Source organism: Pipra filicauda, unplaced genomic scaffold (assembly GCF_003945595.2).
Source record: "Pipra filicauda isolate LSUMZ 115617 unplaced genomic scaffold, ASM394559v2 scaffold63_size3267554_pilon, whole genome shotgun sequence".
Taxonomy (NCBI): domain Eukaryota; kingdom Metazoa; phylum Chordata; class Aves; order Passeriformes; family Pipridae; genus Pipra; species Pipra filicauda.
In genome coordinates, this window is record NW_024104798.1 from 2021296 (window position 1) to 2048507 (window position 27212).

The 27212-nt window shown below is 38.1% G+C and overlaps 1 protein-coding gene across 1 annotated transcript in view; it reads left to right on the plus strand.

The window, feature by feature from the left end:
• SUCLG2 (succinate-CoA ligase GDP-forming subunit beta) overlaps positions 1-27212 on the plus strand; it is a 118435-nt gene that overhangs the window by 53137 nt on the left and 38086 nt on the right. Inside the window, exons 3-9 of the mRNA XM_027723033.2 lie at positions 102-201; positions 329-419; positions 6408-6560; positions 7534-7623; positions 10030-10126; positions 14603-14764; positions 16190-16332. Of these exons, the coding sequence (XP_027578834.1) occupies positions 102-201; positions 329-419; positions 6408-6560; positions 7534-7623; positions 10030-10126; positions 14603-14764; positions 16190-16332 (836 nt within the window). The remainder of the gene's footprint in view (positions 1-101; positions 202-328; positions 420-6407; positions 6561-7533; positions 7624-10029; positions 10127-14602; positions 14765-16189; positions 16333-27212) is intronic.

Genomic DNA, 27212 nt, shown 5'->3' on the forward strand with positions numbered 1-27212 from the left:
GTTGTTTTAAAATAGTCCAACCTGGAAGTGCTATTTAAACTTGGGTTAATAAGCTCAATAAATGGCACACCATAGAATAGAAATGTGCTTTTCTTTTACAGAGGCAAAGGAAATTGTTCTGAAGGCACAGATTCTGGCTGGAGGGAGAGGAAAAGGTATTTTCAATAGTGGATTGAGAGGAGGAGTTCATCTAACTAAAGAGTAAGTCTTTAAAATTGAAAAAGCATAAATAAGTTGCTTTTTCTATAATATTTAAACTGTTTACAATAGCTGTGGACTGTTTCTTTTAGTATCTTTCAATAAACTAACATTTTTCCTTTGTTTGTAGCCCTAAGACTGTTGAACAGCTGGCTAAACAGATGATTGGGTACAATCTGTCAACAAAACAAACTCCAAAGGATGGTGTGACAGTTAAAAAGGTAAGATTTTGGCTTCTTGAAAGTTGAAAACTGTGTTCAGGTGCAATTTTGCATTAATAAGTTGGGGAGTATGATGTAGGGTTTTGTTTTTGGTTTTTTTTGTTTCTTCTCCAGTTCCTCATTTATTACATCTAATTGATGAAAAAAAAAGAAAATGTACTTTTTCTTTCTCTGTGTATATGTATTTTGTTTATCAATTTTGGCATACCTAGTGGTGGAAAAATGTATTAATTTCTGCTGCCTATGTCGAAGGGAATCCCTTGTCATAGGCTCACCCTTCATCAAAAACATACTAAATGCTAAAATAACTGCACTTAGAATTAACTGTACATGCTTATTGACATTCTGCTTACAGAAGTAATATATCCATGATTACCTCTAATAATAATATTATCTGTATTTCATGCACCCTCAGCTCTGGGCAACTGTTAGTAAAGTGATAGGTGACTTTCACAGAATAACAGAGTGGTTTGGGTTGATCTTTAAAGTTCATCTTGTCCAACCCCCCTGCAGTGAGAAGGGGCATCTTCAACTAGATCAGGTTACTCAGAGCCCCATCCAACCTGGCCTTGAACGTTTCCAGGGATGGAGCATCTACCACTTCTCTGGGCAGCCTGTGCCAGGGCCTCACCACCTTCATTGTAAAAAAATCTACCTTCTTCTAGTTTAAAACCATCTGGACCTATTGCAGCAGGCCCTACTAAAAAGTTTGTCCCCATCTTTCTTGCAAGCCCCCTTTAAGTATTGAAGGGTTTGCATGAGAGAGATCTCAGTTTTTAAAAGGTGTCTAGCAGGACATTCTTCTGACTTGTTGCAGATACAGAGTAAAATGTGCTCACAGTAGTGGTTCAGCTAATGTGTGGGAGTTCATCTTCCTATGATGGTGCCTACTGCAGGGTGCCAAGGTTCACTTCAGCATAAATTAATTGCTCTGTATTGGCCTAAATAAGAGAAGCCCAGATAGCCCTTCAGTAAGATTCTCCTTCACTTTATTTAAATTCCATCAGTCAGGAAATCCATATAGCCTTTCTACTCTATGTGTTTTTGTCTCTTGCTTTGTTTTACTGAGCAGGAATCCTCATATAGGTCTGTATATCTGATGCCAGAAAATATTTTGGCATGAACTGAAAGGAACTGCAGTTCACATTTCATATCCCGTGAACAGCTTGGTGTATTAGCATAGAAGGGGAGCACCTATCTGGAAAGATCCTGTCTAATGAGGGCTGGAGGAAGGTGTTCAGGCAGTTCTTCTCTTGGGGAGCACGGAGAGCAGACTACTATCACTCCTCATAGTTGCTGTTGAAAAGAAATACTATGTATTCAAAAGGAGGAACAGTATTACCATTAAAACATGTCTGTTGGATATCCTGATAATACTAAGGGTGTAAGAAGGGATATCCCTTTCCCGTATTTAGAAACTCTGCTTGGAAAAATTAGTATCGTAAAACCAGCTTTCTTTTCTAAATTCTTAGGTTTTATTCTTTTTCCCAGTTGACCTACCTCGAATGCATCAGTATAGAAATTCTACTCTTTTGTCAAGAGTGCAAGCATCAGTTATAGATTCAGTTCTGAAAAAGAAACTTCCAATTTTCTTTAAAATGGATAGAAATGAAAGAAGGGTGTGGGTGTTGGGGTTTTTTTACATGGATTATTCAAAGGATTTATATTAACATGACTTGTGTAGAGTAGCTATAGAAGATTTAACCTGTGATTCCTTTCCTCCCCATCCACATATTGTTTGTATGAACAAACAATGGCCAACAGGAAGCAGCTGGGGCATAGGTAAAGTTGATGGTGAAGTTGGCACTGCTGAATTTATTTTGGTGGTTCAGGATTGGGTATAGCCTTGATAGACTGTGTGTGTTTTCCTTCCTGTCCTTTCAGGACACAGCTTGCAAGTATTTTAATATTGATCCGTGATAACCCAGTGTGATGCTTTTCACTGGGGGAAGCTGATCATCTACTGACATAGACTTTCATTCTGACTGTAGAGTTGGCTTTCAAAAGCATATTGACTTTTAAATAACATGTTTTATATTTCTGATGTTGAGATCCTGATTCTTGGTAATATATGGTAAGGGCATATATCCTGCTTTAAATTAATTCACTATGTAGCAGTTTGCCCTCTATTATGCCTATTAGATAGCTAAGAAAGCGTGTTTCAAATTATGCACCTAGGTCATCAAAACCTATTTCTGAGCAAAATTATGTCTTTTAAAAGCATTTATCTTTCACAAAGTTAGTTTAGGGATCTTCAAGGTGGTTAAAGGGGTTGAGGCATTCAGGTTTGTAACATCAGGACTACAATGTCAAATGCTGAAATTTTAATCAAGGGAGAAACTACAGTAATGTGATTAAAAATATAAGTTTAGCTATGTATAAGATATTGTTTAATGCAGTGGGAACTTAGTGCACAGAAAATGCCAGACAGACTCTTTGAGCTTGCTAAGAGCAGGGGGGAAGTTGAGAAGTAATAACTGGCATTTTTGTTCTATTTCAAGGCATGTGCTTTCTATGTGTGTGTGAGTAAGAGTTTGTGTGTACATGTACTTAAAGGAAATTGCTGTTCAAAGTGGAAAGTAAAAGCATGTTTTTAGGTTTTGTGGGGTTTAGACTTTTTGGTGTTCTGGGAAGTTTGAGTATTTTAAAACACTTGTATGTTTTAAAAAAATTAGGTAATAAGAGTTTTTCAGAAGGAAAATAGTTATTATGTCACTTTGTGAGGCAATCAACGAGCTAGTGTCAAGTGAGGGAATGGAAGTCACGTACCTTTTACATGTATTTGTAAGGAAGGAATAAAAGATAGAAATTTTCTACAATTAGAATAATTATGGAGCAGAAAATGGCATTTTCAGCTTTCTTTCTCAATTTGTGCACCTGCTAGAGAATTTAAAGTGTGTTTGTGCCTCTTCGGATTGATGTTTCTCAAATAAACAGCAGTCTCCTCAGATCCTTCATAACTTGGAAGCTGTTTTGTGAGTTTACATAAAATCCTCTTATGGCAGCTTGGAATTTGGAGAGCATGGTTATCTGAGAAGGCAGTCTTCTCTTATCATGACAACCTGAGAATTCACTACCTGTGTTTTCTCTCCAAGCAATAACAGAATGAACGTTTTGCATATTTGATTCTGCGTAAAAAAAGCCGTTACAGTTACCCTTATGAAATTAGATGTGTGACTTAAACTTTTAGGTAATGATGTGTTATTGAGAAGCTGGAAGTTGTCAGGAAGTTTTAATGAAAGCTGATTTTTCCCCAAGACATTTTAAATATAAACGTGATGTGGCAAACAGATAATGGTGCTTCACATTCTTTATCAAAAGCAGAACAGACAAAGAGTCAACAATCTGTAGATTCAATTTCGTTATTCTTAACTGTTCATTGATGTGTTTGCATTAGTTTTGTTGTGTGAATGATGGGTAGACTTCAATAATATTTAAAGACCTTGAACGCTGAATTCCCTGACTTTGCTCTGCAGCAAACAGGGAGGATGGTGAAGGAAAGTTTTTTTTTTTTGTTGGGAGAAATGAGAGGTATTGTACAGTCTGACAATTTTTGCTCTGAGGTTGCCTACTACAAATTAGATTCTCAATAGTTTTGTGAATTAAGACAGAGAAGTATCTGACGATGTTGATGTGGTTAATTAGCAACAGTGAGGACAATCACTCCAGTTGGAAGTAGCAGTTGAAGATACCTGATTTAATAATGTAAGTCCTACCTGCTGTGCCTGCAAATGTATTCCTCAAGACCTGTTGAGTGCACTCCCATCCTAAGTCTGGCCCTGACCCTGAGCTCTGTGGAAACTGAGCTGCTCCAACAAGACCCAGGAGGACGCTTTGTTTTATTTGACCTGTGTCTAAAGCAACTCACTCACATTTTTCAGATACATTGATGCAGGATATGTCAGAAGGTGAAAACATGGATGCAGGTAAAAACAATAGCAAATCGAGGATGCTTTCCCTGTCTTTGCTTGTTAATTTGACAAATCTTGGCAAGTAGCCAAGCTGTGTCTCTGAAGTTGGCTTTTAGCATCCCTCTGTAGTAATCTAAAATAGGCAGATACTTTTAAGTAGAACAGTAGTTTTCTGCATTTTTAGTTCTCTCCTTCACCCTAGTTTTCTTTAGTTTCCTTTTGAACAGTCGCTTATTTGAACTATTCCTTTACATCCCCCTCTGTTGTATGAATAAAGTGAGGTAAAAGTAGAAGGAAACAAAATTACTATAAGGCAAGTTTCTTCCAAGTCAAAAAAACCATAAAGAAATTTCATCTTTCCTTCCATTCTGAGCACAGAGGGCTTTATTTAATTCCTTGTCTCTTACTTTTTTTGCCCCCTGTTCCCCAATAACACACAGCCTGGCAGAAGGTAAGTACATTCCTTCTTATGTGTGCTGGAATAGAATGTCAAAGAAACGACTTGGGTGAAAGTATAGTGCATCTTTCTTGTTTATAGCCCTTGAACTATGAAAACCCCAGGAATACTCATTTGATGGAACACCTCTTGCCGGGCAGGCAGAGTTTTAAGGCTGCAGGTCTCAGATCTGCTGACTGTTAGAATGAATTTCACCTGATGTTTCATTCAGTGAGGATCTTTGTCCGCAGTCGTTGTTCAAAACTGTCACTTCATAAACAGACCGTGTTAGAAAGATGTTGCCACTTAATCCTTCCTAATTATATTAATATTGGGGAAGTGATTTTCCTAATTTCTACCAGTTCCCTTGAAAGATGGGAAATAGTAGCTCTGTTAAGGAAGAATATAGTTGATGATCATCACAAGAAGCTGTAATGCTGATTAAAGCAGAGGTGGCTGATTCACTTCCAGGTTGAAAAGCAAAAGTGTAGTGTGGAGCAGAACTGCAGTTTTTGCACCTGAGATTATGGCACCGGTCATGATCACAAGGAAGAATTAACAATGGTCATATGGAGATTTTTTCTTAAAATGAAGAATAACTGGGGGAATTTAGTATTCTTATATCAAAACATAGTTTGTGAGTCCTTGGCCAGGTGTATAACTACTTAATCTCTGAAATTGCTTCATTGCTATTGTTAAACTATTGAAAAAGCTGACAGTTCAGATGAAGAGGAAGTTACAGTTATTACAATACTAACATGGCAAGGACTTTGTAATTTTTTTGTGAGGAGTGAAAAAGTTTTAGCAAAGATTTTGTATGGGCCAATTTTTAATGTGAGTACTTGTAGATTCCACACATGTAGGATTTGAATAGTCTGTTTTGTTGTGTGCTGAGGTATCTGTCAGATACTGGTACAAAAGGGCTCTGTAGCTTATATATAATAAATAGAAACTAGTAGCATTTTGGAAAAACAAATTTCTATGTTTCTAGATTGTGCCAGCATCTGAAGGACACACATCCGCTTGACTCTCTAAGTTGAAAGTAAAAAGCTGGATGCCAGAATTATCTCTAAACCCGTTTTCTTAGGAAATACTTAGGGCAAGAATTCAGGATTTTAAGGGTTGGGTGGTCTTCTGTCAGAATGAGGGAGAGAACTTAAGCCTGAGGATTTACTGGTGAGGAACAGTGCTACTGGTGAGGTGCAGCTGAAGGCCAGTGTGCCCACCCTTACATCCATGTGATTTGCAAACTGAGTCCCTTGTGAGGCAAGTTTTTCTTGAAGCAGCACATTAAAGTGCTTTTTGGGGATAAAAATGTAATATAGAGTAATGTAATAATTTAATATGTCTGCCTTATGGGCTCGGCAGCAGCTCTGATTCTTTTCTTGAAAAACCCCAACAATTACATTTACACTGCTTGCTGCATGCCCCAGTGAGAACAGCAGCACCAGGGGAGTGTCTTATTTAGGGAGAGAGGATTTCTTGGGGAAAAAGGTGCCTGGGTTGTAATACCTTGTAAAAGCCATGAAACAAACATTTCTTTTCAGGATAGCAAGTGTCAAACTGCTGCATTTTAAGGCAATGCAGAAGGACCCATCAGAAGTGTTGATGTTTTCTTTTCTTTCCTGTATTCACTTTTAGGTGATGGTTGCAGAAGCACTGGATATTTCCAGGGAAACATACTTTGCAATTCTGATGGACAGAGCCTGCAATGGACCTGTCATGGTTGGCAGTCCCCAGGGTGGTGTGGACATAGAAGAAGTTGCAGTAACTAGTCCAGAACTTATCTTTAAGGTATTGAAATGATGTTTTACACTAAAAATATTCCATGTCAGTTATCCAAAAGAATATTTTTCCCTCTTTCTCTTTCCATTTTTAATTCTTCCGTGTATGGAAAGAAGACAGTAAAAACCATAAAAATTGTGTTTCATCGAATACAGGATCAAACTTGTTATCTAGTAGATGAAGCATGTTTAACATCTGATTTTATTAGTGTTTGTGTCTCCAACTCACTTAGAAAAAGAGCTTAAATCTGGTTGTTATGTCATATGTTAAACTTTATATCTGAAATGTTTTATGAGTGAGTTTTGCTCTCAGGAAGGTACACAGTTTTTTCACAAGTAGGTTGGTGCCAATATAGTTATTGCTTCTGTGGCTGTTTTTCTCTAATTGACAGAGTTGTTAATTATTTCTTTGTACCTGCAAGACTTTTGCACCTGAAATACAACTGTTGTAATTACTTTTTTAACGATGACTACATTTAAGTATTTTTTATGTTACTGTGGCAAGATAATGAATAGACAAGCTATTCAACTGAGAAAATAATTGATACAATCAAGTGTAATTATTCAAAAAATTGTAAAAATATTTAATGTGCATTTTAAAATTATATAAACTTCACAGTATTACTGGGCAGTGACACTCATTGCCTTGAAAATATTCCAGAATATGTCATAAAAATTAACAGACTAAATATTCGTCAACGCCATCTGTACAGTAATTAAAAGTGAAAACTTGTGTCACATTGTCTTGTCAGTGTGCCACCCTGAAGAATTATATATTTTTTGGAAGGACCGTCTCATAGTCGGTGTGGTAATTATAACATCCCCTATAGGCAGCTGCCACAGCCTCAGTCTCAGGGAGCCTTGGCAAACAGCCAGGCTTTAATTACTAATTTGCAAATGTATACTAAGTGTTTTCCTTTTGAAGTTTTAAATCTCCATTCAGATTGAATATTTAGTTATATTTATGCATGTTATTGTTGCAGGAGGAAATAGATATTTTTGAAGGCATAAAGGATCGTCAGGCTTTGCAGATGGCAAAAAATTTGGGATTCCAAGGACCTTTACAACAGCAGGTAACTTGGCTCTACTCCCTTGGTTTAGACTGAAGACTTTTTAGCCCAGCTATATGTTAAATGCTTTCCAATAGGCACAAAAGGCCAAGTGTCCATTAAATTGGGATCGTTTTGACATTTGAAATGCTAAATTGCACCTATATAATTGTCATTAGGCATTAGCAGTTTAAATAAGGTTCTTATTGTTTTGAAGTGAGAGTCCCTAGTCTTTGAAGCAATCGATGACAACAGGCTGTTAGACCACGTGGGATTCTTCTGCTTTCATTGGAATTCCATTGGAGCTCAGGGAATGACATGGGTAGAACTTTTTTTGAAAATTGGCCCTTTATAGAGAGAAGTAAAAGTGTATCTGGCTGTGTAACTGAAGCCTTTTAGATTTTTTTTTTTAACCTTCCACTCAAAACCAAAAGGCTGCCAGCTTGTTGTCTTTTCAGTATCTCTTTTCTACATAAATACAGTGAATATATATTTTTGCCAGTATGAAGCATTTTGCAGAGAAGAGAGCTTGCTTAATCTGCTTTGCCGTGTTTTTGTTTCTGTAGTATCAAACTGTCATTTTTTTAGAACTCCTTTATTTTTAATTCAGCAGTTTTAATTATTTTCTATCCCAACATGCAATTAACAAATGCATAATCATTAGGTTGATTAACACACATTTGAAGATTTAGCTGTATATCTAATGAGGAGGAATGATTATGTAGAACCTTTCAACCCTTGAAGAGTTCTGGTACTTAATAATTAACAGCAATATATGGACTTTTAAATAACACATTTAAATAATGCTGCAGGAATGCATTTCTTTCTTTATGCTGCCAACTCAAAGGAATTTACTGAGGCATAGGGACACAGCTTTTATTCAGACAAATCCTAGTATTTACTTATGTATTCACTAGTTCTAAGTTGGGATTTTATGCTTTGCCTTGAAGAGGCTCAGCACTTGTAGACCTTGAGAAAGAGAAGTGTTGACATTAAGCTGCCTGATTCAGAGAGGTGCTGAAAGATGGAGCAGCCTTTAATAATAAAAGTGAAGTGATTTTGGTGGTCTGGTACAAATAGAACAGTTTCCTGTGGCAATAAGAGCTCTTCAGGTTGCCCGGAGTCAGTGGGGGTTGCAGGGTGGAGCTTCCTCCCCAGCATCACTGCTGACACAGCCTCACCCCTGTGGTACTGGGGCAGTGTGTCCACCCCAGTGTTTGTGCCAAGGAAACTGCTGCAGATTTATAACTGATAATTTGGTTAAAGTCAAAACCACTGAGAATGCTTCAACTGGTAAATTTTGAGCAGGGAAGGCTTCCTGAGCAATTTATATGCTGCTTCCCAACTGTAACTCTTTAAAGATATCATAGAATCACAGAATGGTTTGGGTTGGAAGAGACCTTAAAGATCATTTTCTTCCAACCCTCCTGCCATGGGCAGGGACACTTTCCACTAGACCATGTTGCTCAAAGCCTCATCCAGTCTGGCCTTCAACACTTCCAGGGATAGCGAGTCCACAACCCCTCTGGGCAAAACTGGGTCTGGTTTTGAGTCTTTCCAGTTGTAATTTTTTCTTTCATGTGACTGACATTGTAGGAGAAAGCTCACTTCTGGGTTTTTTATTCTAATTCACTTATTAGGAGAGGTTCCAAATTTTTGGATTGTGTACTTCAGTTAGCTGATCAGTAATGAGGGGACAAATTTGAGTGCTTCTTTATTAGTGCACTTCATCTGAAAACTTATTTCAGCTAATAGGTTGTCAGTGTGTAATGAACCAAAGGGGTTTTTTTATGTGCACTCGTGTTGCTGTTTTCAAGTTGTTCTATTAGTGGAAGAATGTTATAAGAACAAAAGATTTGGCAGTTGGTTGTCAGTTTTGGCCACACAGCTGGGCACTGAGATAGATGGTGAGGGAGGATAGGAAACAAGCAACGAGTAAACAAGCATGCTTTGGATATAAGTTCTTCAAGAAAACATTGCAGATTGATGTAGGAAGGAGAAATAGGTATTTTTTTCCCTAAGTCACTAATGGGCACATACTGCTTTGTGGTTTCTGAATGTAGACTGATTAACATGAATTCAACTCAGATCTCAGCATACTGGAGAATACATCATTTTGTTAGTGCCCAACAGTCACTTTCCAAATTAAACTTGTCATAGTAATTGTAATGTTTATTTTGTAGAAAGTCTCCAGTTCATGTAGTCTTTAAATGCACATTTACTAAGTGTTATGCAGTATCATAATTCTACATTATACCTACTTAAGAGACTATGAATATGGTTAAGAAAACAGAAATAAAAGCAGTAATTATCTAGAGCTAGTTTGCAATTTAATGCATTAAAAATAATCTATAATGGTTTACCTTTGCCTTGAAAACATTTACTTTTATTTTTCTGTGTGGTAATTGTAAATCGTTTGATCAAATTTAGGCAGCAGATCAAATTAAGAAGCTGTATAATCTTTTCCTGAAAATTGATGCCACTCAGGTTGAAGTGAATCCCTTTGGTGAAACTCCAGAAGGGCAAGGTAAGAAATTGAAGGAAACAAATGAATGCATTATAGTTCTTTATTTATGCAAACTATAAATTAAATTGCATAGAAGGATGTAGCAGCAGCTTTGCATTAATTTCATTTTGTAATGTAATTTAAGCAACATTCATAAACATTCCCATGGCAGATTTTATATTTCAATACCTTTTGTTCTTTCATCCAAATACTGAAAGTATTGGCTTCTACACGTTCTGCTTGGTGAGAAACAGCAACATTTCCTGCTCTTCTGCTCTTGTGCAAAGTTGAGGTTTTCTTGGGTTTGTTTTGGGTATTTTTTGTTTAGTGGTTTTGTTTGGGGGGAGGTCGTGTTAATGCTGCTAGAATTACTGAGATCGTGTGCGAAGAAACTCGTTCATTTATGTCCCTGTATATATGGGTAATTTAAGATTTTAAGTGCATGACTCTGCAGCCGATCAGAGCACAGGACAAATTTCAGCTGGAACTGACACTTGGCTACACCCTTTGGGAGGAAAAAGGGTCATTGGTCGGATTTCACCATGACTACAGCACTGAGGGACAGGGTAAAAATGAGGAGCTGGATTACCTTTCACTTCGTAGTTGGTCTTCCAGCTGAAACCTTTCCTTCCATTTGTCCTTTTTGTCCAATTAACTTGGACAGAGGTGAGGAGGGGAGGAACTATTTCAGTATGCCTGTGGTATATTGAAGTAGAATAGGGCTGATCCAGGTGGATCACAGTTACCACCTCGCTCCTTCACTTGCAAAAGAGTTGCCAGAGAATCTGAAAAGCACTAAAAGGTGGAAAACAAATCCTGCCCTACCCAGCTTTATTAATGCATCTTAAAAGATGGTACTCTTTGTTATAAAATAGACTCTGGGACATTTAAATGCCCTAATGTAAAGTGATATTAAAAAAAAAAAAGGAATATTGAAGTGTATCACAATAATTCAGAGACAGTGACAGAAATGGTCAAATGTATCGGCAGGTCTTTTTTTACATAATAAGCTGTTTTCAGGTTAAACCAAGCTAGAAGAACATATTTATGGTTTAAAGGCATGAATTCTTCTTTAATAACAGACTTTCTTCAAATTCCTGTTTGGTTTGTGGAGCTTTTTGGTGTTCTTGACACCAGAATCCTTCAGCTCTGTGCACAGAGTTTACCTCATGGAATGATTTCCACCAAAACTAGTTCTATTTGAGGATCATTCACAGCACTGTGTGCTCAGTTTTCCAGCTCATTTGAGGTACCATAATAACATACACATTGAATCAGCAGTTTCTGCATTGCAAACCTCACTCAGCTTAATAAATACAACTCAAGTTCTTAGCAGCTAATTCTGGGTTCCTTGGTTCTTGAGCAATTTGTGAAATGTATACTGGGGAGAGGAACACAAAGCCCTGCTGTTGACCTGAGTTGTTCTGATGAGCTCAATTTTAAATGGAAAATTTGCCTTCAGAACCCATCAGACTGCTCTTTTCCCCCTCTGTTTAAATAGATCCATTAAAATCAGTTGGGAATGAGGTGAGAAGGACCTTTTCACTTTCTGTTGCACAGTGAAGTGAAAGCCCAACAATGAAATAAGACCTTGTGAAAGGAACAGTCTGGATTTTTCCTGGTCTGGCAACTGCAGTACATGACACTTGTGACCTTTTGAAAATGAATGGGATCTCTCAAATAGGTGCAACGAGAGCTGCTGGCACTTTCCTGCAGAATATGATGTTAATCTCAAAACAAATCCATAGGTATGTCTGTCTCCTAACTGATAGACTCACCAGGTGTATTTTGTTGGTTCAAGACCACTGATACTATAAAAGCAAAATTTCCTTTCTCAAAACTTGTTGGAATCATTTTTGTAGCAGAATAGTTGACCAAGGTACCTCAACACTACAGGGCAGTATGGAAGGCACCCAGGAGTCCTCTTGCTTGGTTAGGTGACAGAAATTGGGACACAGTCTATGATGATTGTCTAAAGTCAGGCAGAGAAACAAGCTCGAGGTGAGCTCTTTGTGCCACGATCTGCCTGCCCTGGTGTTCACACTCACTGGCTCAAGACTAACTTGGTTGTCTGGGAGAGAAGCACTTTGCTGTTCTGTTATTTTGGCAGAGCAAGGGACAGAACCCCAGTTCAGTCCTTACATCCCCCTCAGCCAAGAAGAAGACCTTTAAGTATGTCTTGGGTGTTGGTGAGTGGACACTGAGGATGAAGTGGCAGGTAACACGACAGGGGCATCACTGAGGTGCTGAAGACATATTTGGTGGGTACCAAGAGGGGAAATTGGTAGGGGCAAGTGAAGGAGACAAGGAGGGGCAAGTGAAGGAGAGGATAGTTTGAAATGAGAGGAAACCAAATATGGTCCTTAAAGGTCCTAAGGAACCATGGTGGTACTAACTTTGCATCCTTGCTGGAGCACTATGAGGTGTCACTATGGAAATTATCATTTGGATAAGTTACCAAGTTGGCTTTTCTGGAGTGGCTGTGCATATTTAGTGAGAAGGGCTTAATTTGAGGGATGGTAGGAGTTTTTATGCTCTTTTCTCTGGGGTTTTTCCTTATGTGTTTTGCATCCAGGAAGCTGAGGAGCAGAAACAGAGTGGGTTTCAAGCTGTGAAAGCCATCTTACAGCAGACATGCACAGGAGTCTTCCTGTGCTTATTTCTTTTTTGCTAGCAGTTTCTCCATCTGAAATGTCTTTAAGAAGAATAAAGATGAAACAAATGGAAGAACATTTGAGTAGCTTAATGCAGTTGTTTCTAATGATAAAATACAAGTCTCTGTATGAAGACCATTATTCCTGTCAAAGTAATGGATAAGATGGATTTATTTCTTACTGTGTTTTGTGTTTTTCACTTGTGTGAATTTCCATTAGGAGATACATTGGTTTATGTATTTTGTTTAATTTTGTAGCAAATTCTTTGTCAACAGTAGTGGGTCAGATTCCCATTATGCCCATTTTTGTTTTGTTTTGTTTTGTTTGCTCTCAGTGTAAACTGTTGAATTTGTAGATGACAAAAATCCTACACCACTAGCAATAACAACACAAGTACTTCATGAATATAACTTTTGGAGCTTTCTTTGATGTTTAGAAGAAAAATCCATTTGTATAATCCATCATGCATGTAACAATGTGCTTTTGATGGTGAAAATGGTTTGATACATATTAATACATGTTTTTGCAGCTACTTTGTACAGCATGGCCTTTGTTAAAGATGAGTGTTCTGTAGAAATGAGTTTCTATTAATGTGACATCGAGGATGTTTGTGTTTAAACAGAGCTCTGAAACTGCAGTTGTACTCTAGCTTTCAGTTGTTTTTGCAATTTAAGGAACTGAAAGCTTGAAGAAAAAAAATAGTCTTAGTTCATTGCTAAAAAAAATAAAATTGAAGCAGCTCTAGTACAGTAGAAGCATATGATGAACTGCAGATATTTCTGCTTTTGGCACATTCCCACATGATGGTTGACCAGGTGAAATCTAGACTCTTCCAAGAGATTTGTTATACACACTCATGAACAGTTTTCTGAAACTGCAATCACTGAAATGAAATTTGATACTGTTTTCATTTAATCTGCTATCAGTTACAAGTCAGATATTAAAAAAATAAAAACCAAAACCACATCAACATCGAAAAAAAACCAAAACAAGAAAACCCAGTAAAAATCAAGACACAGAGTTACAACTCTCCTATTTGTGTAAAGTTTGAAAGACTAAAATTACCTTTTTAATTGCAATTGACCTCCAGATGTGTACAGTGCTCATGAACACGTTCACATGTACCATCTACGTGTTTCAATGGCAATATGAATAAAAACCCAGCAGATAGAAAAACTATTGGATGCAGCATTTAAAGGTACTTAAATCTGATTGGTTTGCCTTAACAAATCAATTATACTTAAGTGAGTAATTTTAATTTGGGTATAGTACAAGTGAAATTACTTAAATAGTAACATGATAAATATATAGTCTTACATTTACTTACAACATTTTAATCTAATGAGGTGTTTGCTTATGCAAACCCATAGAAATAATGAGTCAGTAAATGGGCAAATAACACTCTACAGGCATTTCTGTTACTGGTGTGTTTATGTGAATATTCCAGCTGCTAGCCAGACTTTTATCTGTTACTTAATATAGTCAGGTTTAGCTACGTCTTGATTTGTTTTTACAACCATAGTGGGTGTTGATATTTATGAGAAGTTTTGTATTTACTTTTTAAACTTTCTTGATTTAAAAGTAGTCTTTTGGTCATTTTTACCGTATGTTGGCTTCATCTTGTTTGAGATCTTTAATGAAATAATGTGTTCTCAGTAGAGCATTTAAGGGAAACCTGCCCTTTGCTGCTGGACTCGATGAACTTCAGCTGATCATATGCTGAGGCACCATCGTTCCCAAAGCAACCCTCTCCCCCTCCCTGCTGCAGTAGCCATAATATTTCAGAAGCTCTGACTAACTGTAAACTCTAAATGCCTGCATGTTGTTTTATTTTCTCCTGTAGTTGTTTGCTTTGATGCCAAGATAAACTTTGATGACAATGCAGAATTCAGACAAAAAGAAATATTTGCCATGGATGACAAGTCTGAAAATGAGCCCATAGAGAACGAAGCTGCCAAATATGATTTGAAATACATAGGACTGGATGGAAACATTGCTTGCTTTGGTAAGAACAAATACATCCAAAAGACATTTGAAGACAAATTCATATTTGTTCAATGTATAAACTTTGTTTACATTCTGACATTCAGTCCACCCTTGACAGTATTTCAGTCTGTTTTGCTGAGGTTTTCTGTCCTTCCCCAAGTTCTTGCAGGAATGAAGCTAAAATTGTGTTGTAACTGTGATGATGGCCACAGCAGACAGGCAGGACATGAGTGGTGTCAGGCTAAAGAAGAAGCCGGAATTTTTAAACTGTTGCAATTGATCTTTCGAGTAATTAAAACAAGAAAAGTCATCAAGAATCAATCATTAATTTTCAAAAATGAGACTGTGGTACTTAAGACACTGCAAAAGTATGTGTGTATAAACATGACATTCCCACTTAAAATTGAATAGTGAACTCCATTTCTCTTTAAGGAAAGCTGCTAAAGAATCTGCTTGGCTATTAAAAGGAAAATGACAGTTTTTTATTTTCTGAAGTTCCTTAGAACAGAAATTACTTTGCTGTTTAGAAGAGATAAGTAAAAAAGTCTGCTATACTCTACACAATTTTTATTTTGTAGAAATTCTTTTAGCCAGTACAACATTTCATTATTAATCTAATTGAATTAGACATTTTTTCTCAGCTTAGTGAGAAAATGCATTTACATTGCTCAGATATGTACTCTAATCACAAATCTAGAAGATTCTAGCAATGTGTTGCAGTTGATTCAGTAAGTCACAGTGAGACTTTAATCTCAATTTAAAGCAAAACAAAACAAAACCAACCAAAAGACTCCAAAACCCAAACAACAATTGGCAACACTATGGAATTTTTCTAGTATTTGGTATTGCTCTTGAATTCCAAGTGACTGGGGAGCCTTTGTCCAGCAGGAGCAACTTACTGGGCACACAAAATTTTCATCTACTTTTCCTAGTTTAGAGGATGTTCCTGCCCATGGTAATGCTTCTAGACTGGTGCAAATGCAAAATAAAAGGCAGTCTGAGATCTGTCCCCAAAACTGAGTTGTCTATGTTACAGTAATAGAAAGCATCATCTACTGCTATCAGAGTATTGGGAGGGGAGCTTAAGGAGTCAATTTGTCCTTCATGTCTCACGATGCAATCACTGTTCCCAGAAGTTTTTGTGTCTCTATTTTTAATAAAATCAGCAGGTTTTGCATTTCCCCCAATTACCATCCCAGTCTTCCTACATGCTTAGGGGAAGGTGCACATCTAAGTCCTAAAGAAACCTAAGTGTTGGTGGGTTTACACCAGATTTTTAATTATTTGTTGTGTGGGATGTCCTTGAATAGGTACTGACATATTTAGAAATAGATATGTAGCATTTTGAGCCATGTTATGTGGTTGTGCTGACACATTTTAAGCCTTTTCACAAATCTTATGTACTTTCATGGGAAAAATAAGCTCTTGATGTTTACAATTACAGTCAATGGAGCTGGACTTGCCATGGCAACATGTGATATAATATCCCTGAATGGTGGAAAGCCAGCCAACTTCTTGGATCTTGGTGGAGGTGTGAAAGAAGCACAAGTGTACCAAGCATTCAAGCTGCTGACAACAGATCCAAAGGTAAAAGTGTTGAGTTTGGACCAGAAACTTCCTCGTGCAGCAGTACAGCTGTGTAGGACCATAGGAGCCCTGCTATAGGACTATGAATAGTGAAAAATACAGATAATGGTGTGAAAACTGAGGATGAGTTACCAAAAGGGTGATGTGGGAGGAAAAATATTTCAGTATGAAGCACTGGAATGACTTACTGGCTCCTGATTCATACTCAAGTTTGCTGGTCGGTCATGAATGGGAACTTTTTCAAGGCAGTTCAACACCAAAGTGCCAGTGTGGCAATGCTGGGCACTGAACTGTTGAACTTGGAACATCTCACTCCTAAAATGGAATTTGTGAGTTTTAGGTACTTAAAATGTCATTCCTAGCAGTGTAGTACCACAGTAGACTGAGAAGGAAAATGGGAATTAAGCAAATAGCTAATTCTAAAGGCTCGTTTGTACTCCTTTAAGCTCGAGTTTTCTAAAATATCTGATTCTGCTCTGCAGGATGGTCTGTGTTTAATTAACATTCCCACGCTGGAATCATAGCCTGGAACATTCTGACACTTCCTTTTGCAGATGGAGGTGCAGTTGCTCTTTTCTTTTTTGAACAAGAGGAGAAGACATTAGTTTGTGTGTATTGAGTAGAAGTTATTTCTAGAGATGCATATTGGCATGTTGAGGTCGCTGGTCCCCTTTGCAGACAGAACTGGAATATCTGCTGAGAGAATATTGATCAGGCGTGGGCTTTGGAGCAGTGCCAGCCTGACCATCCTGCCAACAGGGAGTTCTGCTTTTGTGTGTAGCCAGAACTTAGTTGCTGTTGATATTTTTACTAATGGAAATCTGTCGAAGGGCTTTGATCATCTTTCCCATCTCCTGCACCCAACATCACTGCTAAAGTCCCTATTTCAACATATTGCTTCTTTTTGTGGATTTATCTCCTTTATCTCGCTTTTTCTGTGCTTCCAATCATTTTTCTCATGTTCATTGTGATGTGGTATTAGCTCCTCTAAATACCACCTTCCTGTGAAAATTACATCACTGTAATTGCAGTAGTAAGTGACAAAATGTTGTGACTTTTTAAATAGAGGTGGATACTGTTTGCAGCAAAATTTCAAGGCAAAATCAGGAAGAAGACTTACAGTACAAAGTAAGCACAGGTCAACTTCGTATTGCAAGCTCTTTGCAGCTATAGCTCTCCTTGCATATTTTTAAAGCACTTAGTACCTTGATGGCTCAACTTTACTAGACAGGGTTATCTGCAATATTTAAAACATTATTCCTCCACCATTTTGCACTCCCGTAGACCTGGGTCACACTGACCTTTTGTTTGTAGAAGTCCAAGTGTACGTTCTTTCCAAGAACCACAGGAAGAGAGCTGGCTGTCTCCTTCTACTTAGTGATCTTATGAACTTGAAGTTATTCACCTAAAAGAACAGACCTGGAAACGTAGAGAAGCGAGATATCTTGCCTGGGGTAGAAGGGAGACAGGACTTGAGAAGGGACTTTAGAATCATGATAGAAAACTGGATAGTTTGGTGCTAGTCTGGTGCTGGTAGGCACTGCTGTGCTTGGCTTTGTGTGAGTTCTGGCTGTTCTCAGGACATTACAGGAAGATTTGGTTGTGTGTGTTTGAGCTGCTCTGCAGTGTGTGCTTCGTGTGATGATCAAGGTTTGCCTGAGATGTAATTTAGTTCTGAAACTCATGTTAGTGGTAGAGAAGCAGGTGCAGTAAAGTCTTAGATACACAACTTGGCTGGTGATTATCACTATGCTAAGTAGGTTCTGCCGTCTGCTGCAGCACAAACAGCAGGTATTAATTCTGGTGATGGAGGTTACTGAGTTTAAACAATTTTAAAACCAAAAGGCATTTCAGTAGCTCTCAGCTATGTAACATCTGCATGCCCAGCATTTGACTTGTAAATGTATCCTTCTATTATACATTCTGCTTATATATTACTGCTTAACACTAACTGCTCACAACAGGGCTAGTGAAGCTCTGCTACTGAGATGAAGAAAAAGGTAGCATGGAAAGGGCCTGGAATAAGGATTGATGCTGTGGTTGTGCCATTCCTGGCACTGACTGGCTGAAGATGCAGAAGGCAAAACATTTTGTGTTTTATTTTGTTCTGTTCAGAAAATACAGTAAATGTCTGTTATTTCCTCTCTTGATACACCATGTCCATTAGCTCACTGATTTACAGTAAGATATTGAAATGAATCCTCTCTTTTTTTTAGCTGATAGTAGGGTTTCAGTCCCAGGAGCCTTTGTGGCTGATGCAGCATTCACAGTTCTGTCTGGTCAGTCATTTCCTTGTGGCCTTTACCTTGATTCCCACGTTGTTTGAGAAGATAAAAATTTGTTCTTGGGAGCTTGAGATTCAATTAATTGTTGCAAATGTCTGAAGACTAAAGAATTAAAAAAAGTCTTCAGAGCTATAATATGGTGAAGTACTTCTTTTAGTCGTGCTGAGATGTGGCACTGCAGAGTTAAGGACATTGCAAGAGAAGAAATCTTGTAAAAGGAAATGTTCAACTGCACTTTGAAATAGATCTCTCTGCATTTAGTTATCTTTAAAATGTCTACTTTGTATTAAAGCAAAAAAAAAAACCTCACAAAAAAACCCCCAGGTATGCCATGATTTGATATAGTGAAGCTGAAGATACTAGTTTTGGGAAAAATTAAGATCTTGGCTGGTTTGCTGCTGGTTTAACTGTCAGTTGTCAGTGTCTATAATTCTTGGGGGAAAAAAACATGTTTGGGTTTTTTTTGTTGTTGCAAAAGGTTACCCAGTGGCGTTTGGATGGAAATGCTGTCCCTGCAGTCAGTGACCCTTTTATATTGTTCTGGTCTTGTTTGCAGTCTGCCATATCTAGGTTAGACAGGCCATTGCAATGGTTCTGAATTCCTTTCTATTCACTGTCTAAATTCCACTTGCCTTTTTTTCTTTCTTTCTTTTTTTCTTTTCCTCCTTCCTGCCCATCTTGTTTCTATGAATTTGTGCTGTGCATCTGCTTTGGCAGGAAATAAACAGTCTTTCCTCTTTTTAGCTACTAACAGGAAAGGGGAAGATGGCTCAGTTCTGGGAGTTCAAGCTGCTGGGAGGCACAGTGGGAGCTGCATTGATCTGCTTTGTCCCACAGTGAAGCAGAAGAGGTTGTTTTCTTCAGTATTTCAGAGGTTCTGGGTGATGCCTGGCTCTCCCCTGCATCTATGAAGTGTTACTTCAGGCATCCCCAGTGAAGTCCTCACCCTTGAGTACTCTCACATCCTGTTGAACACACTGAACAGGTGCTTGTTTTTTCTTCCTGCTGAAGATCTGGTTACCATATGATGACTATTTGTAGGATTCAACAAGGTTTTGAAAAAAGTAAAGCTGAAAAAATACCTGCTCCCCCTTGGATCTCCCTGGGCTGCAGGGGCACAGCTGCCTCACCACGGGCTGCACCAGGGGCTGCAGGAGAATCTGTGCTCCTGTGCCTGGAGCACCTCCTGCCCCTCCTTCCCTTGCCCTGCTGTGTGCAGGGCTGTTCCCCTCCTATTCTCACTCCTCTCTCCAGCTGCTGTTGTGCAGTTTTTTATGTCTTCCTTAACTGTGTTACCCCAGAGGTGCTGTCACTGTCACTGATGGGCTCAGCCTTGGCCAGCAGCAGGTCCACCTTGGAGCTGCTGGCATTGACTCTATCTCACAGAAGCCACCCCTGTAGCCCCCTGCTACCAAAACCTTGTCACACAAACTCGTACAAAAGCAAATTAAGCTGAAGACAGGTTTGTTTTACCATAGACAGGCTTCTAGCCCTGATCTTAGCAGTTGACTCCAATTAGAAAGTATCACTGAAACATGGGCAGTTAAAGGCCAAAGTGGTCTGTTGTTCTTTTTCTCCTTTTCCCACTAAAGTTCCCATGAAAACCTTTTTTGAAGCCAGTCATTGATGATATGGCTAAAGACTCATCAAATCCATTGATGTTAACTGCTGGCTTGTCATTTAGGCAAAATACTATTAACAGAAAGACAAGCGTCTCTCTGGAAAAAATATTCCATATTGACATCTGATAACTCGTGTCCAGGGAATAATTAATATCAAACACACACACAAATTTATTTTTTTTTCTTTAGCTATTATTTCGTCCAAATTCAGATTATTTTCTTACTAATATGGAACAGACATTCTTATTCCTGACACTTTGCCTTGCCTGTTTGCTTAGGTCAGATGGATCTCTGTGCCCACCTTGGTGATGGGAACAGTAGTGGCACTAATGTGCCATTAGGTTTTGTGTGAAACAGAGGTCCTGGGGCTTTTCTTTTCCAGGCATCTGAGACAGTGACCAGAATTCTGAAAGAGAATGTCACTAAACCATAGCTTTACAATTCACTTATTTTCCAGCTGTGTTTGGTGTGAAAGTAGTACAGTTTATACATCCTTATATAATAAGACATTTTAATCACTGGTTTATCCTTTTGGCTTGAGGGGTTTTTAGTACTGGTTTTCTTAACACTGCAGTCTGTTATGTGGCAACAGAAGGGATAACATTATGCTAAGAGGAAAGATTTGGGATATTCTTTTCTCAGATTTGAGAAATAAAAATAAGGTTGCCATGTGTAATTTATTTGGTCTTTATCTTAGTAAATTAGTTCAGAACTGTAGTTTCTCTAAGACAATTCAAAATGTCTGCAAACATTCAGGCAGTTTGGAGTGTAGTAACTATATTAGTGTGTTTCTGGACTGTTTGCTCTCACTCTCCAACTTTAAGCAAGGGCCTGTTCCTAGTCTTAGGGGTAAAAGGCTCTTCTAAGTCTGGTTTCTGAATAGGTTTGTCTATATAGCTGAGGGTTTTCTTCTGGAAGTTGTGCAAAAATCTACCTTTTTCAGTGAGTCTGTGCCTGGTGTTTGAGTGTTGAGTTACACGCCTGAGCCAAAAGGGGGTTTTGGCAGATAACCTTCTTAGGAGTTGCCAAGTGCCTACTCTGTTCCCAACCAATTATTCCCTGCATCCTGCCCACTGAGGCATCATTTCAAACAGCCTGGGAGAAAAGAGAGCCGAAGAAGAAGATGGGAATGTTGTTGCATGGTATTCCTGATCCAGGACTGGGTGCTGAGACAATATCATCACATCAAATAAAAGTAAAAATAGTGTCAGTGACCAAGGGGTGAGTGCAGGCAGTTCCCACAGATTGTTAATGGGATCTGGCTGTTGCAGCATCAGTTGTGCCAGTCAGCCAAGGCTCTCAAGTCTGTCTTGACTAAAAGGAAGAGATTGTCAAAGGCAACATCTAGAAACAACCAACTCATTTGATTTTCATAGAATCATAGAATAGGTCGGGTTGGAAGGAAAGACCATCTTGTTCCAACTCCCTGCCACGGGCAGGGACACTTCCACTAGACCAGTTTGCTCCAAGCCCTGTCCAACGTGGCCTTGTACATCTCCAGGGATGGGATCCCCACAGCTTCTTGAGCAAATTTTCTTCTAGAACTGCCTTGCCCATTGATAAGATTGGTCATTACTGCTGTTAGTCCTGGAAGTTCCATGTGGGGAGTGGAAAGGGATCTATTAAGTTTTAAAAGTCATAAATAAAAACCAGTGTGTAGAGGTTTTAAAAAATACAAAAATAACAGTGGTCACATTTCTGTGACAGTGAGCCTCATCCTAGTTAGAGCAAAGGCTGGCTGTGGACAGTTCATCATGCAGTCTCTGCATTTAACTGACTAACTGTGAGCAGTGGATTTCTCAGTGTTACAATAATGCAAAACTATAAATCAGCAGGATCAGATAACCTTCTCTGTCACACGTACAGCCTATGTCAGTGTGCACATAATGGAGGAAAAAAGGAACTGTAAATAGCATTCAGTTATGGACATGAAATAGAGCATTAGTGCTGAATTTGTTTGAGTTGTCAGATTGCTTGTCATTGCAGACAAGGCAGGGGAGCCCTGTTCTTAATGAGTCATTAGAAATCTTTTTACTTTCTCATTCACATATCAGGCTCCCTTTACACACTTCATTACCCAGCTCTTCTTTACACAGCATGAAAAGTTTTTATGCCTTGTGTGTTTTTCTGATTCTCACAAGAGGGTGAAGCCTCACGTGCTGGTTTGAGTACTCTTAAAAGCTACAACTGAAGAGTTATTGTGGTAAAAAATATCTGTGTGCTAAACTATATGGTTCTGCAAGTCCTAACTGCTAGTCCAAGGTTCACACCTCTGTGTGGCCCTTCATAACTGGGTATCTGAAAATAGTGGCACTTGAATTTAGTGAATGCTTTTGAAAGTTGAGGCTCTGTCGGCTCTTTTTACCCCTCTGTGAACTGTGGGTTATAATACTCATCTACCATAGATTACTGATCAAACACTGATCAAAAATTTTGTAATTTGTTTAAGAAATAAAGTGCTATGAAAATGATAAAAATTATGACTCTTTCTTCATTGCTTATTACAGAGCCCTGTCCTCCTGGCAGCTTAGCACTCAGCACAGGTTTTGTGAAAGTGCAATACTATTTTCTTTTAAAAAGTCATAATAAACCTGTTGGGGTTTTTTTGTAGCAACTTTGACATTTCTGTAAGATGTTATCTAATCTAGTTTTTGGAAGCTGGATCTTACTATGCCATCTTAGTATTATGTCCTAATAGCATGTTGAGGGGCCCTTTTGTCTTGGGGGGTGTAAACAGGTAGGTAGAGACCATCCTCTTATTCCAAATATATAAAAGATACACAGTTTGAAAGAGGAACCAGATACAAAAAGGTGAAGGAAACCTTCAGTTAACCTGGGCAATCTGCTCAGTGTGTGCCTTGGTCAGGCAAGAAGCAGTGAGGTTTAACTGCAGGAAAGAAGTGCAGTGTGTAGTTTGGCTGAACTGAAAATTGTCCAGTGAGAAAAGATAGTTGAGTCCTACAGCAGTTTATTTTAGGAATTTATAGTCTACCCTGCACCACAACTTTTTTAAGAACTACCTAAACAAACAGTTATCCAGGATGTTTCAGGAACAGCTGACCCTGCTTTGTGGCCAGCAAACAGTCTGGAGCTTTCTTTTTGTGTTTCAAAGAATAGCCCTAAACGTAAATCTGTGATTAGCAATTTTGTATGGGCAATAATGCCTTGGCTTTGAAAGTTTAAGGTTACTCTCATAAAATGAGAATTCGTGGAGGTAGAAAAGACCCATGAGGGCACAGAAACATCTTGCAAAGCTGGAAAAAGTTCACAAAGGCGTATTGTATTTTCTGCCTCAGAAATTTGTACAAATACTTTGCCTTTAGCCAATGGAGCAGTTCATGGTTCTTTTATAGCTACTGTAGGTTTTGAGTTTATAGTAGTAATTTAGGATTTTCCCACATTTTTATTAGCACTGCATCGTTGAGAAAATACAGACTAATAGAACTTTAACAAGGGTTTTTTCTAATATATCTTTGCGATTTTGCAGAATTAATGTGAAATGACTATTCATCTTTTAAAATACTTACAATATTGAAAATGCATTCTTTCATCTCATTGAGGCATTTTTAGAGACTGGTAGCATATTGCCAATATTTATGAAAATGTGAGGACAATTATGCATTTAAAATGTGTAATTATACATTTAAAATGTATAATTGAATTGTCTTGATTTATAATCAAGAATAAAATATTTTTCAAGAGCATGTGTAGTATTGAGTCCCACGTAATTGATATGTAAATATAGTTTAACATGAATCTGCCATTATTTATGGGCACTGACAAGTCGAATGCCTTTTGGCATTTTAAAGTAGGCTATAATGAATCTTAAAAGCTGGATATGAAAATAAACTTCCTAAGCAAGAGGAAAACTTGCAGTGATTTTGTAATCATTTCCTCTGTGGCAGAATGAGAAAGATTGACAAATGTTTTCTTAGATGGTAAATGCTGTTAAATTTGTGGAAGAACCACAATAAAAACTGAACCGTTAGGTTTGGATGGAATTTGAAATGTTTGTGTGCCAAATACCATCTCTGTAGTGCTATCCTTCCTAAAATGTCGACTGAAGAGCAGGTATTTCCATTTCCATTTCCTTGGAACACAATCTGCATCACCCTCTTGAGACAGCTGCCATGTGGTCAAGGCTTGTTGCATTTTCCTGCTTGTTTGATGAAGGTGGGTTGTATTAATGATCAAAGTGTTACAGGATTTTTTTTATTGGCTGTGTTTATCAATACTTGGGATTGGAGAATCTGGACTTTTCTGAGGTATCCACTGATGAGCCAGGATGGCTGAGCCTGTGGTGGGAAGTGTTTGGCAAGTATGTGGTGATTATGGGATAGTACCTGTCTCTTGTAATGTCACAACCTGGTATCACCATCTCACTCCAAACCAGGGCCTGGAATGAAAGGCAGTGGGTACAGGCAGGATCTCCATCTGGAACCCCTTGCCAGCATCACCTCTGGCTACCAAATGCCCAATGTCATGTCCAGCCTGGGCAATATAATGTGTTTACATGTCTTAGTATTGCCCAGTAAAAGGAAATGCTGTGTATAATACGTCAGAAAAGTGTTTAATCTTTCACTGTGATTTCCAAATAGATTAGATTTTCAAAATTTATGTGACTCATTTCCCAATTAGTGAGAATAAAAAGGGAAGATATTTTAGGAATCTCAATTTGGTAATTCATCTTGGTGAGATGCGTAATTTGTTGTGAATCTATTTATAGATCACCTGTCTAGTCCACTTACAGGAGAATGAAAGACAAATAATCTGATAATACAGGTAAGAAATAGTATTTTAAAAGAGAACTTATATGTGTCCTTACTTAAACTCTTCTGTAGAGAAAATCATGTTTTTATACTCATTATTTTTAAGTGGTTTGAGGTGTTATGGCTGTCTAGGAAAGTGTTTGTTCTTTCCATCAAAATGAAGAAATTTAATCACCTTATCTCCATCTGTTCCTGATAGAAACAGGCCCAGATAATTAAATGTATATCTCAAGTAGGTGCTTTCAGCCATTTGTACTGGGTTAGGCACACTCTGCTGACAGAGAAATGAATATCAACTGGTTTTACTTATCATTTCATGGAGCACAGGTACATAGGACTTCTTATTCTTCTTACTGATAAGACTCTATTTTGGGAAGAAATGGCAAAACATGACCAAATTAATGAGCATTTTCCCATCATAAAATTATCTTTTAATGAGGGAAGAATAATAGACCCTGATTTTGCTGAGATTTTTAGTATAAAGATATGTCTATACTTAAAAAAAAAAAAAAAAAAGAAGATGGGAATTTGAAGTATTTTTTCAACATAAGCTCTTTGTTTCTAAGCTGAAGAAGTGCAGTATCAGGCTCAGTGCTGTGATTATTGGGGAAGAGGAGGGAATTGCATGAAAAAAATGCAGATGTCACACTTGGCTCTGCTGGGAAGTCTCTGCTCTGGTTTGCAGCCTAGTATGGGAAATAGATCCTGATCAAAGAATCACAGAGTGCGTGAGGTTGGAAGAGGCCTTAAAGACCATCTTGTTCCAACCCTCTGCCATGGGCAGGGACACCTTCCACTATCCCAGGTTGCTCCGTGGCCCTGTCCAACCCGGCCTTGGACACTTCCAGGGATGGGTGATCTTGTTCTAACCTAATATATTATTAATTCCATCCATATGGCACAAGCAATGTGATCAACAATAATGGGCAGGTCTGGCAAATACACAGCTTTTACATTAATTAACATCTTTCTAAGAAAAAGGTTTGTTGGAACATCTGCCCATTTCTATGGAAATGGCATTTGAAGGTGCAGTTATCTCTTGTGTTCATCAATGCATGTGCATAGCTAAGTGCAGGGTCATGAAAAAGCTTTGGAAGAGACAAAAATTACTTGAAATATGGCTTAATGAAAGAGGGCAAAAGCTATTTCTTTCCCTTGAATATCTGTTTTGTTTCAGGTAGGACTGAATTATTTCACAACTTCATTATTCATGCTGAAATTCAACAAGATATTCAAACCTGTTTCAAGTTTTAATATTTTAGTGTCTATTATTCTGAGTGGATGGATAAAGCTGAAATAAATTAGTCTCTTCACTTTTAAAGCTTGTCATGTGCTTAAGTACTTGGCAAATCAAGTCCACATCTACTACAAATGAGTAGTTCTTAGTCTTTTTGCCAGAGGTTTAGTTTCATCTTCTAATAAAAAACTATCCTGTTATAGGAAGATGAAATTAGTCCTGTTTCTCAAAAGATGTATTTTTTGTACCTTTTCAATATTTTGACATACTGAGCAGTGTCTAAAATCAGGACTTCAGGGTAGTGTGAAATTCTTTAGGGTAGTGTGAAAAGTGAAGAGCTTACCTGTTCTAATGCTGCTGCTTTTGATAGCAATTTGCAGAAAACATGAGGGTTTTTTTTATCCCCCAGTTCTTTCATATGTGCAGTCTGGGAGGGGCTGGGGAAGAATATTTCAAACAGACTTTGTGGGCTCCTGTTCCTTCGGTTGCACAGGAGTTCAGCTGATTTAGGTGGCTCCAATATTCGTGTTACCAGCTGTGAGTAGGGGATAGGGGTGTGGAGAGTCTGTGTAAAGCAGTGGGAGGGTGAAAAGTATGAGGTCTGCAGAAATAACCACTTCAGTCAAAGCCTGGGGACTGTCTCTGAATACAGGGGATTTTGTGGTTATCAAATCGTTATGTTCATACGCCAAACCTGAACTATCCTTGAGAAAAAGTACATTATGTGCTCTTTGTATCAGGTACAGGGAGCACATCTGAGTCACTTGATCTTTCAGTGACTTTGGCTTGAATTAGGTGTAAAGCCCTGAGCTTAATCAATTTTTTAATTTTCTTTAGGGTTCTAGTTAATGCCTTTAGGGTTCTAGAATGGCCTAAGTGCAATAGCTATCTTATTCTTTTTCGTTTATATACATATTTTTCTCACCAAACAAGTCAAGGGAAAAGAGAACTAGATTTTATTTTTTTT